We start from the raw sequence: 18,111 nt of genomic DNA, 5'->3' as shown, positions 1-18,111 counted from the left end.
TTAGGGCAGGCCTCGGGGGGAGCTCAAACCCCCTCCCTCCAACCCCCCCCCCCCCCCCCGCCCTTTTTTTTTAAGACAAACAAACAAACGAAACAGAAATACATTCAAGAATTCTCTGAGTTAAGAAAGTTCTTACAGTTTTAACTCCATGATCATCATTATATGGACCAAAAGTTCTGGGTACTAGTTTGAGTCAACACAAACAGATATGAGACATCTTCAGTAAATCAGCCATCAAGCTGGCTGTGAAGGCAATACTCACAGCCAAGTGTAAAGGGCTTATTGTTGCTCTATTGTCTGAATCACTCAGCATGTCTGTTCCCGAGGTTTCCATTAACTGAGAAAGAAAAGAATTTTAAGTGTCAGAAATGGTACTTTTAGACATACCACAGCAGTTATTCCTGGTCCCCCTCCCCCAAGTTCAAATTCATTTTAGCGTATAAACTGATACTTGAATAAGGATTTAAAAGTCCCAGACCATTATATTATGAAAACTAAATTCAGCAACCTTATGGAATGGATTATCCTGAAAATGTGGTAAGGACCACATGCTAAGAGCTTTGAGAGAGGGCTATAAACTTAGAGTTTGAGAGAAATGCCATTTAATTACCACCAAGTAAGAACCTTCCCTCCCCCTGCAAACGTGATTTCTGTCACTATCTTTGTTCCCAGGAATGTGTAAGACAGGCTCCAGCTCTAGTGAGAGCAAATATTTAAATACTCAGTATTAGGGGGAAAACTGACTAATTAATACTTACAACATCTAAAGGAGTTTCACTTGCAATCTGAAATAAAATTTAAAATAAAAATACTTAGTTGAGGAAGCAGTCATATACAGTAAAGAGATAAATGTTAACTACATGTCTCTATTTACATAGGGCTTTGTTAAATTCTATTCTGAACTTGTGCTTCCTTTGCCTCCAAAAATGAAGTCTTTTAAATAAACAATTGTACAATATAATAGACCACAAATCTATACACATGGGTCTCAGATTTTAGTCTAAAGCTACCATAATAAACTAAGGAAATATTGCTTCTGTAGCAGGGTTCTAAATGCTATATTAAGTATGTCAACCTCTTTTTTCTATCTTTTATACCCACCCTCCTTGAATTTTATTTCCCCTTTAAGGGAACCAATGTTAATATAATTTATAAGTAGGTCTAAATGAAGAAACCTCTAGCGTGAAGCATGTGCTACACACTTCAGAATCATTTAACTTGTCTCTTAGTCTCCCTTTGGTTTGGCAAAGTGGGGTGAATGGTGTATACATTCAGGAATGAGAACACAGTTGAAATAAAAAGTTCCTTTGCAGAAGATGAGTCTCCCTTGTCAGGAGAGACTGACAGAAGACTGGGTCTTTCGGAATTCCTGAATACACAGGGGGAAGCTTCCTCTCACAGAAACACGTATTTCTCACATATGACACAGTTACAGTTCTTTAAAACGTTCTGGAAAACATTTAAAGGGGCAGGGGCAGTGAATGCTACTTGGACATGGGGGGCTCTAAGGGAGCCCTCTCCAGAGATCTAATTTCTTCCTTTCTCTGTGAAAGGGAAAAGGGAATGAGAGAAAGCTTAGTGAGGCAAGTATGAATTTAGGAAGGATAGGGATTCTAAAAATGTTAAAAGGCATTTGTTTCTTGTTCATTTATTCTCACTGTCATTACATTATTAGAATATAAACTTACATTGGTCCTCCACAAGAAATCAGGAATCTTACCAGCTGAAGACACAGACGGTGACCATATGCAGCTGAATAATGAACTGCATTGTATCCTTGCTTGTCCCGGATCCCTGGATTTGCATCATTTCTTAATAAGTATTCCAGGCACCTATTAGAGTAAGATATATTCAAAATTCTAAATCCTGCATTTTAACCGATGATAAAAACAGAGACAAACTCAAAACTGGAAATTTTTCTTACATTTGAGTAATGTAAAAATCATAAACACATCTACACTACATACATTTGTCATTTAAATGATATTGACTGTAAGTATCATGAAAGTACAAACAAAACGTTCATAAGAGAATCTTCTTTATCCACAGTCTGTCAGCAAGCTCAGTATACCTGAAGACTGTTTCGTATACAGTCTATATTTATGGCACCAGCTAGTCGACTCAAATAACATTTGACAGGATTAAACTCTTAGTGGTGGGGAGCAACCAATCTTTCAGGAATACACAGTTAGTATGATATCTCATTAGGAAGCTCAAGAAAGGATGTAAAAATATCTCCCAAAACCAAGGTCAGAATTCAAGGATCTTGCATTAGAGACCTGAAAAGTGTGGGAACGATGTAAAAGTGGTATGTAGGTAACAAGAAAGACCTTCCCATGGGAAATACTTCATTCCTGTGCTATTAAAATATGAGGAAAGCAATGTTAAAAGGACTGTAAGATTTTTTGATGATGGCTATTCTGACTGGTGTGAGGTGATACCTCATTGTAGAAAGAGAAAAACAAATACCGTATGCTAACACATATATATGGAATCTAAAAAAAAAAAATGGTTCTGATGAACCTAGGGGCAGGACAAGAATAAAGACGCAGATGTAGAGAATGGACTTGAGGACACGGGGAGGGGGAAGGGTAAGCTGGGACAAAGTGAGAGAGTGGCATGGACATATATACACTACCAAACGTAAAAGAGATAGCTAGTGGGAAGCAGTCGCACAGCACAGGGAGATCAGCTCGGTGCTTTGTGACCACCTAGAGGGGTGGATAGGGAGGGTGGGAGGGAGACGCAAGAGGGAAGAGATATGGGGATATATGTACATGTATAGCTGATTCACTTTGTTATACAGCAGAAACTAACCATTGTAAAGCAATTATACTCCAATAAAGATGTTAAAAAAATTTTTTTTAAATAAAAGGATTATAAGGTTCACAATTTGTTATAATTCTGATAAATGTTACTGTAGCAAAAAAAAAGAGTACTGAATTAGAAATTAAAAGATTTATTGTGAGAGTTAGTTTGATACCAACGATCTTGGGCAAATCGTTTCACCTTTATGGTGAAATGGCTTCTGTTTATTCATTTGATAGATGGGAGTAGGAATTCAACTAAATAATCTAAAACCATTCATGTTCAAATTCCAAGTCCATAATTATTCAGTGATAATTTGTCTAATATTGCAGTATGTCTAAATAACTACTAACTCTACCACTAGGGGGGAAATCTATAATCAGATACTACTTGTCAAGTTTCCAAAAGCATAATGAAGTTATAAGAACAAGTGGAAAGGAACAATGGAGCGATGTAACTGATCATCCAGTAACTCTATCATATATGTATGAGGACCATTCTTTGCAATGCCAACCCTTATTTCTTTAATGCTAATTACTTAAAGTACTTTAGATCTCTTAGGAATTACTTACAGAATCTACATTTATTATAATATCCTTAATGGTAGCAAACGTTCATCCTTTTAAGTGGGATTTTGATATTTATATGAAGTGAAAATTATGATGAAATGCATATCACTATGATAGAACAACATCACCCGAATCTGACTCTAAGGAACAAGCCTGGTGTTTCTCGGTATTCCTAAACTAGCTCTGAGGGCACTCCAGGGAAGTATCTCAGGCAGTGTGTAGACTCTGTACACAGTCTGCTTAGGTACCAGCTCACAGGTCAATCCTCACTGGGATGTAGGAAAGACCTGCTGGCCTGGAAGGACAGTCTCACTGCTTTAAAGGCAGAAACATTTCACCCAAGGGCACATCTTTTTACCTTTAATCAAGTTCTCTAGATGTGAATGATAAAACAGAAATAGTTCTCCCTACTGAGACCTGAACACAAGGCAGATTCTATCAGTGGAACAAACTATTTTAAGATAACTTGCTGATACATGAGTACTGGGGGAAAAAAAAAAAGACTTATTTAAGGAAAGCAAAACAAGTAGGTAAGTTCATGTTTACTTTCTGAAGTAGGAGAGCAAGTCTCAAAGCACTACTTATATTTACTAGTTGCAAGTATACAACATTAAATGGTCTGAAATAATTCAACCATAATACATGCAGTAGCTATCAAATCATTATTTCTTTGTCTACCTTCATATTACTAGATGATTGGTCTCCTATAACAAAACAAAGACTAAGAGTTGATTTATAATTATAAAATTACTTCTATTGCCACGTCTTTCAAATTTTGCTAAGCAATATGAATTTTCATGACTACTTTGTAAGTATTACCTTTAACAAATGAAAAAAATTACTGACATTTAGGAAAATTAAATGACTTGCTCCTAATCTTCTGGCTAGAATATGGCAAAGCAAGGACTAGGCCTTGGGTCTTTTCTTCAAGTGTTCTTTCTATGCTACAAATGCTTCAGCACAGGGGTTAATGAGTTAGTGACACTTTAATCTGGGTGTTTATAAAATTCTGAACCACAAAATTGCTTGATCTTGAAAATCTGAACCTCACTTTTGATTTGCAAATGAGGTGGAGGGGAGAGAGTCAATCTTAAATTTTTTTTCTCATTGTAAATTAACACACGCTCATTTTATAAAACTCAGAAAATTAAGAAATGAAGATTTTCTATAATTTCTCTTATTTCCCTAAAATAAACCATGTATGCAAAATCTGGAGGAATATTTATGGCTAAATGGCTAAGTAATAAACCAAACTTACTGTTAAATATTTTGTTTTCTTCATTTGTTAGACAAATATCCTCATCCCAATTAAGCATGTAATTCAAATCAGAGTGATTTTCAAACTATTTAAACTTCTCCTACTCTTTCCCTACCACCCATGGGCTCCTACCACTTTTTCTGGTGCAGGTTCAGACTGAGTCAAATCCATGTGTCCCATGGCTGGTCAGAGCCCTGGGAGAGAACCACTCGGCCCAGGGCAGAGGATGTGGCATTGTCACCAGAGGCCCTCCTAACTCTACTCTCCCCCATCAAGGTATACAAGTGTCTGACTGACAAAAAAAGATATTAAGCATAGCTTAAAAAAATACAACTAATCCTTACAGGAAGATTACAATGTGTCAGGTATTGTTTTAAGCAATTCAGATATTCTGTACCTCATATGGCCATGAGTTAAGGTCAGACTATTATTCCCACTTGACAGATGAAATGTGCAGAGAGGTTAAGCAACCTGCCCAAGGTCTCACAGCAAGTGGCAGAGCCAGAATCAAACCCAGTTCTGTCTTACATGCATACATAAAACAGGTTTAACAAGGCTGCTGAATGCAAAGTTGTATACAAAAGTCAAATACATTTCTCTATTTCACAACAAAGGAAATTTAAAGATAGATTTATTTTGGCAATAAAAATATCAAATACTTAGGAATAAACCTAAGGATTATAAAAGTTCCAAACAAAAGACTGTATGATTCCATTTATATAAAATTCGAAACAGACAAAAATAAACAATGCTATTAGAAGTCAAAATATGATCTCATTTTTGTGAACATCTATCTCCATAAAAGTGTATCTTGGTGAAATATATCTATGCATTCATAAACACCTGTATATATAACCGTATGAACACAGAAAAGCCTATGGACAGACATTTACCAGGTTCATAACTCTGATTACACTGTGAGGGATGTGAAATGATCTACATAAACATATAGAAATACTTTTGTTAATGGTAGTTATCACAGAAGAAAAGGCATGAGGAGGATTTCTTCCTTATATGCAATCACAATAAATAACCCCAGCCTTCCCCTTCTCTTATACACACCACACAGGCGTGGGGTAGGTCCTCACCATCATGCTCATAGCCAGTCCTATTTTTCTTCAAATGGCAAAGAGGATTTTATTTGTTAATATTTAATATATTTAGTATGTTTTTCCCGTGAAAATAACTATATATTTGTTTGCTGAGTCATGACTGTCTAGAATGAACGTCAGCATCAGGATGATGGGGGTGACTAGCAGGATGAGCAGAATGAGTAGGAACGATTTCATGTATTTTTCCAACATTTACTGCAAGTAAAGACAGGCACACAAGGCCGAGTAGAACTGCAATTACTTATGTCACTTCTGAACAGCAGAAAACCAGTGGCAGAATGTCAAAAATCCCAAAGTATATACAACTTTCCCTGGGGATGCTGACAGGACATTATTAAACAATCATTAAAGAAACAAACCAACAAACACACATTACTGAATAACAGTATTTGAAGTCATGGGGAATTTGTTTCTTCTTTCAGAAAATATTTCACTCTGGCTTTGGCAGCAGAAAGAATCATTCCAGATTCTCTTATTATCCAACCTATTCCTGGGAATTAAATCCTTGGAGTTCAGAAAAATAAACGAACTCTTTAATTCTACTATTTAAGCCTCCAAAACAATCACTTACTGAAAGGATGCCTCTGGTATCCTAAAATGGTGACTGTAGTGAATAGTTTCCAGAAGGTTCCCAGGGAACAAATCACTGAGGCAATAAATGATGGCATCAGACAAGACCTCTGGGACTTTGATACTTCAAAGATAAGAAAGAGGCTCCAAAAACGAGTGCTGGATTCTTTTATACACATGCCCTCAGTTTCCCCCACAATTCTAAGTACGCTTCATTCTAATTTTACAGATAAAGAAGATTTTGCCTAACAATTATTTGCTCAGGCTTAAAGAGGTATAATATGAAGCCCCCATGATTTCAGCCGGGTCTTTTGGATAAAGCTCATGTTCTTTCTGGTACATCAGGTTGCTTGTGGACACACTGAGAATTAAGTGTTTAAGTAATAAGTATCTCTAGACCAGCGGTCCCCAACCTTTTTGGCACCAGGGACCGGTTTTGCAAAAGACAATTTTTCCACGGATCGAGGGGCGAGTGGGTGGCAGGGACGGTCCAGGCGGTAATGCGAGCGATGGGGAGCGGCAAATGAGCTTCACTCGCTCGCCACTCACCTAACAGGCCGCGGACCAGTACCAGTTCACAGCCCAGGGTTTAGGGACCCCTGCTCTAGACTATTGCTCAAAACAGTTTATATTAGGTGAGAAAACTAACAATTTAATTCACTTTAGTACCAAGTATACTTCTAAAGAAAAAGTAGACAGGCTTAAAATAAAACCACAAATCTCAAACAGTATAGGTTGAACATTGTTATTCTTTTGTTCCTGCATAAGAATTCAGGATTAATGTAATTGTATAAGGGCAGGAGGACCATGGGGTAATCTCTGTCTGTGTGTACATGAACTCAGTGGAGTTTACTTAGATCATGCTGGGCAGTACCCAATAAACAGTTTGTGGGAATAGTGGTAAAGGACTTCTGATGGTGACAGTCATTTGGGGTATAATCTATTTTAGGAAAATCTATAAATCAAATCCTGAAATTACAAAATTTATAAATCAGAGGATAATCTACTTACCCAAGTTTACCAAAATATTTTCTGATTTACAAAGTCTCTATCAGAGATTTTCTTTAAAGCTCTACTATCCAAAAACATACTTCAAATAATTTAGCTTCTCCCAAAACCTATCTGTATCTAACTATTCTGGTATATATGAAATGGTATAAAGTGATATATTCCTCCAAACAGAAAATATGGTCATCCTTCGGTATCTAAGGGGGACTGATTCCAAGAGTACTCGAGGATACCAAAGACCGTAGACTTGGACCCTCAAGTCTCTTATAATAAATGAACACAACCCTACAATGAATACAGTCGACCCTCTGAATCTGTAGATGCAAAACCAGTAGATACAAAGGGCTGATAGTATATTTTACTAATGCTTTCAAGATTAGGATTTTAGACACAAATCCAACATAACAAAGTGTTACTTATAGAAATGGATTTGAAATTAGTTACAGAATTTATAATAAATTAATATTTGTGAGTAATACCATCAAATTATGCTTTTTATTTTGAAGGTAAAAAAGTAAACATTAAAAACCAAGGAAATAGTTCTGTGTTAAATGCAACTTCCTTGAAGTATATTTTATAAAATCTTTCCCCAGAAACCATTATTTGTTTTTCCTACCCTTCACTGACCCAGACTCATGGGGAATACCACAGACATTGAAGATTTCTTCTCAGTCTCTAATGAGTTCATTTTCTTCCAAGAAGGCAATATACATTAAGGTACTATAAATGCATCTGATCAACTTTGGGTGAATATTAATTATGAAAGAATTTATAAATCTCTCATTCTTTTGATTTTATTAAGTCATTCTTGGACAACATTTACTCACTACTCCATTATCTATATAATTTACTTATTTAAGCACTATTAGTACCAACTATGTGCCAGATTCTGCCAGTTCAATTATTCCCTATTTGAATACCAATTTACAGGGATCCCTTAGAAATATGAACTTTCTACCTCTGAAGAATACTGGCATTCCAATCTCTGCTCAATCTTCAGATGGCATTGTCTGTGTACCTCTTGCCTTTCCCTTTCCCTGTGATATACTCAAGACTGCTGCCTCTAAGAAGCCAGGTGGAAAAAACATGGAGGTGATAGATATTAAGATGTGTTTTTGGAAGGGAGGACGAAAAGGGACCTTGATCTTTCTTCTACCCGATTAGTTCATAACGCAGGCTGCTGAGTAGAAGTAGGTGGGTAATAACTATGACTAGGAATAATTATGAAAACAACTTACTTTCCCTACTAGAGCATCAGGGAAAGATAATCAATAATAAAAAGTACAAAAAAGGAAATACAAATTTGCTATAAAAACTGCCAGATAGAAACAATCCTTCATTCTCACCACATGATACTTACTTGCCATCTGTGTCTGATGTAGCTGCATAGTGCAAGGGTGTGCATCCTCTTTCATCAAGGTCATTCACACTTGCTCCTGAGCCCACAAGAGCAAACAGGCACTGGTAGTTGCAGTTGGCAGCAGCATAGTGCAGTGGAGATCTTTTTGCCCAAGTTAAAAAAAAAAAAAGTCAGGGACACAAACCAGTAAACAAGAGCACAGTTGATCCACCCAGTTATAAATATTTATAGAAAGCCTGAGATTGATTTCTGCCATATACCTAAGTCTTTTGGAGGGCCAGACAGAAAGCTTGGAGGAGAAACTAAGATGGCAAAGAGGCTCTAAGAATACAAAATAAGATAGGAACACAATTAAATCATTTCATGGTCCCCAGACAGTAACAATTCCAGTCTTTTGAGTGAATTACAGATATTCTGCTCCAAAACTCGAAAACTTATTTTTTTTCCCTCCCTAATGCCATCAGCAATCTGAGAAAACTTTCATTTAACAAAGCTTCCCCTATACTAATAGAGATGTTTCATAGGTAGCAGCTTCTGTTCCTGCTTCAGTAGAGGAATAAAGAGTAAGAAAAATACAGAAGCATTAAAAAGAATGCTGTTATATCAACTATATGGTAGAGCTGCACAGTAATATCAGATTCCTCAAGCAGAAAATGCATAGTTTTGAAGGCTGTTCATCATTTTGAAGAGTTTATAGAGTACTGTTAATTTCTAGAGATGGAATATTTGTAGCTTACTTCTTCTCAGTTACTGAAATGAAAAAGAATATTACTAAATTTAGGAGTTTCTGTCTTTAGATTACAAAGCTATGATGATCCATGACCTTTCATTAAAAAAAAAACAAAACAGAAGAAGAAAACAGAAAAGTGATGGTAAATTTAGTTCAGAGTCTTCATGGTATAATTTTTTCTAAAATATTTACCTGGTGAAATGACAGTAAAGCATTATTTTACTTTATTGGATAATAGTATAATATAGTAATAGTATTTTTGAAAATGCAATTAACCCTGAATTACTTTCAAGCTTCTAAACTCAGAATGTGCCCTAACTGTAGTACAGAGTGCGTCAAGTGCTACAAATTAACTAATATATGCTGGATTAAAGTACACATATAAAAATAAATTAGCTATAAATTGCACTCCAAAGTCAAACAAAGTGATTTTTGATTTTGTGGGTCATTAGTTCCTTCAATTAGCAGGCTTATAAGAACAGTCTGTTCCTCAAAATAATTATGGGGTCAGACAGTCATTTTTCCTTTTCTTGTCTTATATGCACTTCTGATTCCCTACCACACGTAATTCTACTGTGCACTGGCCCAATCCCATGCACTGACACAGATTCACTCACACCCTCTCTTGTCACATACTCTGATAAAATTCTCAAACTCCTGACACACAATTTTGCTCATATTGCCACCTCTATTTTTTTTAAAATTGAGGTAACACTAGATTATAACATTGTAAGTCTCACGTGTACATTATATTTAGATTTCTGTACACACTACAGCATGCTCACCTCTATTTTTCAAATTGCCTTCTGTCCTTTCCTATGTGGTTCTAACAGACTCTGGGTCAATTCCTACTCTAAGTAACTTAGTAGATCATGGTGGCTTTAAGTACTGCAATCACAGATGCAAGTAGCAATGAGGCCTGGGGCTGAATAGTGAGACTGCAGATTGGCTGGGTGACTACAAAGGGACTCTGCATTCACAGGTGCTTTCCTGTGGGTCACGCTCACGGTGTGTGCGGAGAGTCAGAGAAGAGGAGAAAGAAAAATTACACATCGATTTGTAACCTGTTTCCTCCCTCTTTCTAGTGCTCTGGAACCAAATATAGGCAGCAGAGTCTCTAACAAAAGAATGACTTGAAGGAATGGAGAACTACCGCTGAGCTCCAGCTCTTGTGGGTTTTTTGAGGGAGCATAGGTACCATGCGGTTTTATATTTTCATGGCTATGATTATGGAAGGAGGAAGAGGAATGACATCACAAGAGGTATAGAAGTGCTTATAAAGTAAAGCTGTGGCTGGTAGCCGGGGGCTATGGCAGGGGCCCAGCTGGAAGAAGGCTGTGGGTGAGAATGAATATTCAGAAGTTATCTACTTATTGGGGCCTCTCAACGAATCATGATCACAATGCAAAAGTCATAGATTTATTCAGTTAACTCTCAGAAGCCACATTAGGAGGTCAAGAAAGTCATTAAGTAAATAACATTATGTAGGCTTTATAGAGGAACTGTATCACACCCTACCTTCCAAATTTATCCTTTTTGTTGAAGTCTGCACCAGTGTTCAGCAGAAGGTTTAGGCACTCCAAATTCCTACCCAGGAAAAATACATCGAGAAGATGTAATTGTAATGAAATTGTAATTATAATGAAATCGGTAGGTTTAAATAAATATAAAAGCATGTTTTCAAATGAGGGCAGAGTGAACATTGTGATTTATATTTTATGAAACAAAAAAAAAACTGCCACGATCAACTATCTTCTTCTTAAAAAAAGTAAAAATTTTGTTAACATACCCTCCAGCTGCAGCTGCATGTAGACAGGTCCTGCCAAAATCATCTGGGGTATCTATATCAAATCCTACAAGAATGAATACATCTTATGTAATAGTATAGGTATGTTACTTTATATTAGAGTATTACATTAAAAAAATGTAAAAAAAAATCACATACCCCCAATCTTAAACAAAACTATGAATTACAAGTAGGTAAAAATTAATTGAAAATAGATTAATAATGTACAGTATTTAAAAAAAAATTACCACTAAAGGATTGGGGGTTTTAGAACAAATGCTAGAGTACTTGTTTAAAAGTCATAAGATACAGTGGAATATTATTCAGCAATAAAAAGAAATAAAGTACTGATACATGTTTATAACACTGGATGACTTTCAGAACATTTCTAAGCAAAAAAAATCAGTCACAAAACCACACCTTGGGTGATTCCATTTCTATGAACTGTCCAGAATAGGTTAATTTATAGAGATGCAAAGTAGATTAATGACTGCTAAGGGCTGGGGGGAGGGAGGAAATGGGGAACTGACTGAAAATGAGGGGTTTTTTTTTGGGGGGGGAATGAAAATGTTCTAAAACCCATTGTAGTCATGGTTACATACCTCTGTGAATATACTTTAAAAAAAACACTGTATTGTAAATTTTAAACAGGTGAATTGTATGATACATGAATTATTTCTTAATAAAACTTTTTTTTTAAACCCATAGGTGCTTTGATACTTGCACATTAATACTAACACTGAGAAGAGGTTTTTAGAATTCTCCTTCATAGATAAATGGGTATGTGATTACTTGTGGACACACATACACTTAAAACATTCAAAACACAATTACCTCACTTAAAAGATATCATTAAGAAAAACTCACTGTCTGTCTCACAATATGTTAATTTTCACTGAAACTTTCCCATAATTCTTTTAGCAATCAAGAGTATTAATATACAAAATCTGTTCAACTTTCCTAACATGCTAAGAAATAGAATATCATTAAAAATTAAATCTTATATATTTAGTAATTCTATGCATTTAATAAGGATAATTTTGTAGTAGTAGTTATAGAAAGCTATTGATCCTGTTTTGCTTCAAACTGATTATGTGGTATTTTAAGACAGTAATTAGATATGGCATAAATAATTTCACAAACCTACAAGATATTGTAAACTGGCCACTGGCTCTTAAAAAGGAAGCATGCAAATGAAGATAGTTTACTTCTAGACACAAAGGGACTGCTCTAGAAATATTCCACACCCCATTCCCCAACTAAGAGAGAGAGGAGGAAATCACTGGAAAAATAAAACCTTTCCCAGAACTGAAGAGAAAATCAAATCTTAAAATTAAAGGGTCCAACATCTTCTAAGAGGGGTTAATAAATGATCCACACATGGACATATCTATATGTGATTCTGGAAAAGCAGGATAAAGAGACTGTATTAAAATGGGAGATGGCGGGGGGTGGTTTGGGGAGGTAAAAGGGAATAATCTGTTTGTAAAGGTTCCACTTACCAGAAGAAAGAAGTTTCCTACAGCAATCTGAAAAACCACTTAAGGCTGCCAAATGGAGGGGGAACATTCCATGTATGCCACGCCTAAAGTGAACAGGACAGTGTCCTCATCACAATGCAATCACTTAAATAAATTAAAAAGAAACTATTCAATACTTAACTTATAAAGCAACTTTCCTCTTAGAGCAGGACTTTTCAACCTCAGCACTACCGTCACTATGGATTTTCTGGAGGGTTGGGGGCTGGGTTATCCTGTGCCTGTAGGATGTCATCAGTGCCCCCAGGTTCTACCTACACTGGATGACAGTAACACTCTCCTCCCCAAATTATGACAACCAAAAATGTCTCTAGACATTTGCCTCAGGAGCAAAACCCATTCCCCCTGCCCCGATGTTGAGAATCATTACCACAAGGCAAAATGTTTAAGAATGTTCACTGCAGTAAATTTTGTCATAGTAAAAACTTAGAAGCAACTTGTGTTTGTAAATGAGAATGAATAAAAATTGTGAAATCTTTACACAAGAATTAAATTTTATAAAATGAATGAACTAGTTACGTATAGAGATGAGGAAAAAAAGACCAAATTTATATCTACATGGCTAAACCAACAACTTCATGTAAAAAAAAAAAAAAAGTGTAAAGTGTAAAAGAAGTGTACAGTAGCATACCATTTACAGAAAGTTTAACAGAAGATTTAAAACATGTTAATACACATATAAAAAAGGTAATAAAAATTTAAAAACATACATAAGAATGATAAACATCAATTTAAAAGTAGGGTGTTTCTTTTGCAGAGCATGCAAGAGAATCCATCTTTCAAACAAAATCTTACATGGAAACTTTAGTATGTTACTCATAATCTAGAAAGAACTGGGGTAAAAAAATATAAAAATACCCTATGCTCGTTTACCAATGAAATCACATTAAACATTCTATTCTATTACATCATCAATAAAAAGAGGATAAAGCTCAAGCAATTAGTACTACATTGAGGACAAAATCCACATGTTTCCCTGACAAGGCATCAACACTACCTTGGGAAGTACTTACTTTGCAGTGTCAGCACCACTTGTAATTAGAGTGTTGATTAGCAGCTCATGGCCGTACCTCGCTGCTATGTGCAAAGGGGTGTTGCCATTCTTGTCCTCACAGTCGATTACTGCTCCTGCAATAAAGGACATACTATCAGACACTGGACTAATATAACGATCAAGTCAAATCTATTACATGGAAAGTGATATAAAATACAATTCAAGCACAAACTAATGGGTATAGCAATTTAACCATAGATTTCATCCACAGCACATTTACTGGGCCAGGCACTGGGGTTAGATTTCACACTTAAAGCAATTTTGTGAACAAGCATAAGATTTTAACAGATTTAAAAATTACAAAAGGGTTCTGGGCATCCAATAAGTTTGGAAACCACTGTATTTAAACAAAATTAAACACATTTCTTTAGAGTGAGACTTTTCCAAAGCTTTAATATGCACACTCTGTGTCACCAAGAAGACAGCATGCAATATTTTATGAATTATTTGATCATGAGCTTATTCCTACCCTTTCCCTGCAAAATCAGAACAGCTATTGTCTTGAGGACTACTAATAAACAGTTCCTTGGAACATGGCTTGTGAAAATACTACTTTAATGTACCCAAAGGTTCTTTTCATTTAAAAGTTTAGCCTGCCTAGTACTAATTCAAATGCAAAAGAATACAAGTTCAGAAAATAAATGAAAACGCTAAAAACAGTTCAAGATAGTCAGAAGGGAAAAGAGAAATGAAACAAAGTTTTCTTAATATATAATACAGTTTGCAGTAGAAAGGCAGAGTTTTCTATCTAGCATGTTTTAAAAAAGCCAACACTAACTGCTAGAGAAATTATATTTATAATCTAAGGGAAACAATACAAAAATAAATGAAAAACGTAATTACAAAAAATACATGTACATGGCATTTAAAATTCTTCATTATCTGATTTTCATGAGCTCTGATATCAAGTGTCAAAAATGTGTATACTGCTATGACAATTCCTCAATACCATTACGTGGATGCTTTTACTACACTTAAGAAAAAAAACAAACAGAAATACTTTTTACCACTCTGGATAATGGTTTGTGATCTGGAGAATCTACCATGGAGGGCAGTCATATGCAGTGGGGTTTTTCCATCTTTGCTCTGAAATAAACACACAAGAGATTTAAAATTCTTGTTATATCTGTACCATGTAATTGTTAGTTTTATTTTGAATATCCTCTTGCAACTTTACTCTGTAGAACTATTACACTCAAGCGTTAAGTTTAACTGAAGCCTGTGGCAGTAAAACAGCTGTCTGAAATTATGAACTAATTTTTTAGTATGTATATATCATAAAGCACAAATATACAGAAACCTCAATGCCCATAGTTTTAAAAAGGCCTGGAGTGATGGGTGTGGTGTAATCTTAGCACCACTCCTATTTCAGGTAGGGGAACTGATGCACAAAGAATATTAATGATTCGACCAAGGTCACATCACGGGAAGTGGTACTGCCAGGATGTGCTGCCCATGGTTCAAAAATTTCACACTGCTACAATTCTTTTGTTCTAAGAAATGCTGAATCCCTCCTTGACCAAGGAAAAGTGAATGTTAGAATTAACTTCAGAAACTAAAATTCACTTAAAAAACCTTACACATTATTTTGTTTATACTTATTTGTAACAAATAATGTTAGCTATTTTCTCAAATTACTTAAAATAATAAACCAGACTGGCCTTGTATGTGTGTTTGATGTAGAAATTCTGAAATTCTAGAGGAATTCCACATATGAAGAAAAACAATGCCTGAGTTAGGTGATATCTTTTATTGTGAGTTAGGTAAAGTCTTTTCTTCCCGAAAATTATTTTGTTAATCAAAACATACATGTGACCATCACAAAGGAAAGAAGTATTTGGGGTATTCTGTTTATCTGACCAAAATTTAAAGTACACGGTGGGGTGGGAAAAGGTGTGACAGTTATCTGGGTTGACAACTGGATATATTGTGAGAAACTGTATATTTCTTGCTTTCAACCTATATACAATTGGGGTTCTGTCCTCTACAGTAACTGATTACAGAATAAACACTTCAAGAGTGGGGAAAAAAAAACGGTAAGTGACAAAATCAATGAGGCAGTGTTCATGATAAGCAAGGTTATGAAAAACCAGAGCTATACTGCTTTATAAAAACCATTCATTTTGGGGACGAGGGGAAGATGGCGGAAGAGTAAGACGCAGAGATCACCTTCCTCCCCACAGATGCACCAGAAATACATCTACACGTGGAACAACTCCTATAGAACACCTACTGAACGCTGGTAGAAGACCTCAGACCTCCCAAAAGGCAAGAAACTCCCCACGTATCTGGGTAGGACAAAAGAAAAAAGAATAAACAGAGACAAAAGGATAGGGACGGGACCTGCACCAGTGGGAGGGAGCTGTGAAGGAGGAAAGGTTTCCACACACTGGGAAGCCCCTTCGCGGGCGGAGGGGGAAAGCTTCGGAGCCACGGAGGAGAGCGCAGCAACAGGGGTTCGGAGGGCAAAGTGGCGAGATTCTCGCACAGAGGATCGGTGCCGACCAGCACTCACCAGCTCGAGAGGCTTGTCTGCTCACCGCCGGGGCAGGCGGGGCTGGGAGCTGAGGCTCGGGCTTCGGTCAGAGCGCAGGAAGAGGACTGGGGTTGGTGGCGTGAACACAGCCTGAAGGGGGCTAAGTGCGCCACGGCTAGCCGGGAGGGAGTCTGGACCTGCCGAAGAGGCAAGAGACTTTCTTCCCTCTTTGTTTCCTGGTGCGCGAAGAGAGGGGATTAAGAGCGCTGCTTAAAGGAGCTCCAGAGACGGGCGGATAACAACGCGGACCCCAGAGATGGGCATGAGACGCTAAGGCTGCTGCTGCCACCACCAAGAAGCCTGTGTGCGAGCACAAGTCACTATCCACACCCCGCTTCCGGGGAGCCTGTGCAGCCCGCCACTGCCAGGGTCCCAGGATCCAGGGACAACTTCCCTGGGAGAACGAACAGCACCTCAGGCTGGTGCAACTTCATGCCAGCCTCTGCCGCAGCTGGCCGCCCCGCACGCCATGCCCCTCCTGCACCCCTGGCCTGAGTGAGCCAGAGTCCCCGAAGCAGCTGCTCCTTTAACCCCGTCCTGTCTGAGCGAAGAACAGACGCCCTCCGGTGAACTACATGCAAAGGCTGGGCCACATCCAAAGCTGAACACCGGAAGCTGTGCGAACAAAGAAGAGAGGGAAATCTCTCCCAGCAGCCTCAGAAGCAGAGGATTAACGCTCTGCAATCAACTTGATGTACCCTGCATCTGTGGAATACATGAATAGACAACGAATCATCCCAAATTGAGGATGACTTTGAGAGCAAGATTTATGATTTTTTCCCCTTTTCCTCTTTTTGTGAGTGTATGCTTCTGTGTGAGATTTTGTCTGTATAGCTTTGCTTCCACCATTTGTCCTAGAGTTCTATCCGTCCGTTTTTGTTTAAATTTTTTTCTTAATAATAATTTTTAATTTAATAACTTTATTATATTTTATCGTACTTCGTATTACTTTATCTTCTTTCTTTCTTTTTTTCTTCCATCCCTCCTTCCTTCCTCCCTTTCTTTCTTTCCTTCTTTCTTTTACTTTTCTTCCTTCCTTCCTTCCTTTTCTTTTTCTTTCTTTCTTCTAATTCTTTCTTCCTATTTTTCTCCCTTTTATTCTGAGCCATGTGGATGAAAGGCTCTTGGTGCTGCAGCCAGGGGTCAGTGCTGTGCCTCTGAGGTGGGAGAGCCAACCTCAGGACACTGGTCCACAAGAGACTTCCCAGCTCCACATAATATCAAATGGCAAAAATCTCCCAGAGATCTCCATCTCAACACCAGCACCCAGCTTCACTCAACAACCAGCAAGCTACAGCGCTGGACACCCTATGCCAAACAACTAGCAAGACAGGAATACAACCCCACCCATTAGCAGAGAGGCTGCCTAAAATCATAAGTCCACAGACACCCCGAAACACACCACCAGGGGTGGACCTGCCCACCAGAAAGACAAGATCCAGCCTCATCCACCAGAACACAGGCACTAGTCCCTGCAAAGGAAACCATAAACAAGACCAAAAGACAACCTCAGAATGGGAGAAAATATCTGCAAATGAAGCAACTGACAAAGGATTAATCTCCAAAATTTATAAGTAGCTCACACAGCTCAATAACGAAAAAACAACCAACCCAATTCAAAAATAGGCAGGAGACCTAAATAGACATTTCTCCAAAGAAGATATACAGACTGCCAACAAACACATGAAAGAATATTCAACATCATTAATCATTAGAGAAATGCAAATCAAAGCTACAATGAGATATCATCTCACACCAGTCAGAATGGCCATCATCAAAAAA

The 18,111-nt window shown here is 37.3% G+C and overlaps 1 protein-coding gene across 4 annotated transcripts in view; it reads right to left on the bottom strand.

Moving 5' to 3' along the window:
* ANKRD28 (ankyrin repeat domain 28) overlaps positions 1–18,111 on the bottom strand; it is a 169,480-nt gene that overhangs the window by 24,792 nt on the left and 126,577 nt on the right. For all 4 annotated transcript variants that reach the window (XM_024747532.1, XM_024747541.1, XM_024747547.1 and 1 more), the window contains exons 9-17: positions 14,801–14,879; positions 13,753–13,867; positions 12,704–12,786; positions 11,205–11,268; positions 10,934–11,002; positions 8,686–8,826; positions 1,721–1,832; positions 759–785; positions 263–337 (exon numbers count right to left, since the gene is read on the bottom strand). In XM_024747532.1, coding sequence (XP_024603300.1) covers positions 263–337; positions 759–785; positions 1,721–1,832; positions 8,686–8,826; positions 10,934–11,002; positions 11,205–11,268; positions 12,704–12,786; positions 13,753–13,867; positions 14,801–14,879 — 765 coding nt within the window. The remainder of the gene's footprint in view (positions 1–262; positions 338–758; positions 786–1,720; positions 1,833–8,685; positions 8,827–10,933; positions 11,003–11,204; positions 11,269–12,703; positions 12,787–13,752; positions 13,868–14,800; positions 14,880–18,111) is intronic.

Source organism: Neophocaena asiaeorientalis, unplaced genomic scaffold, assembly GCF_003031525.2.
Source record: "Neophocaena asiaeorientalis asiaeorientalis breed wild unplaced genomic scaffold, Neophocaena_asiaeorientalis_V1.1 scaffold33, whole genome shotgun sequence".
NCBI lineage: Eukaryota > Metazoa > Chordata > Mammalia > Artiodactyla > Phocoenidae > Neophocaena > Neophocaena asiaeorientalis.
This window is presented reverse-complemented; position numbering and strand designations above follow the sequence as displayed.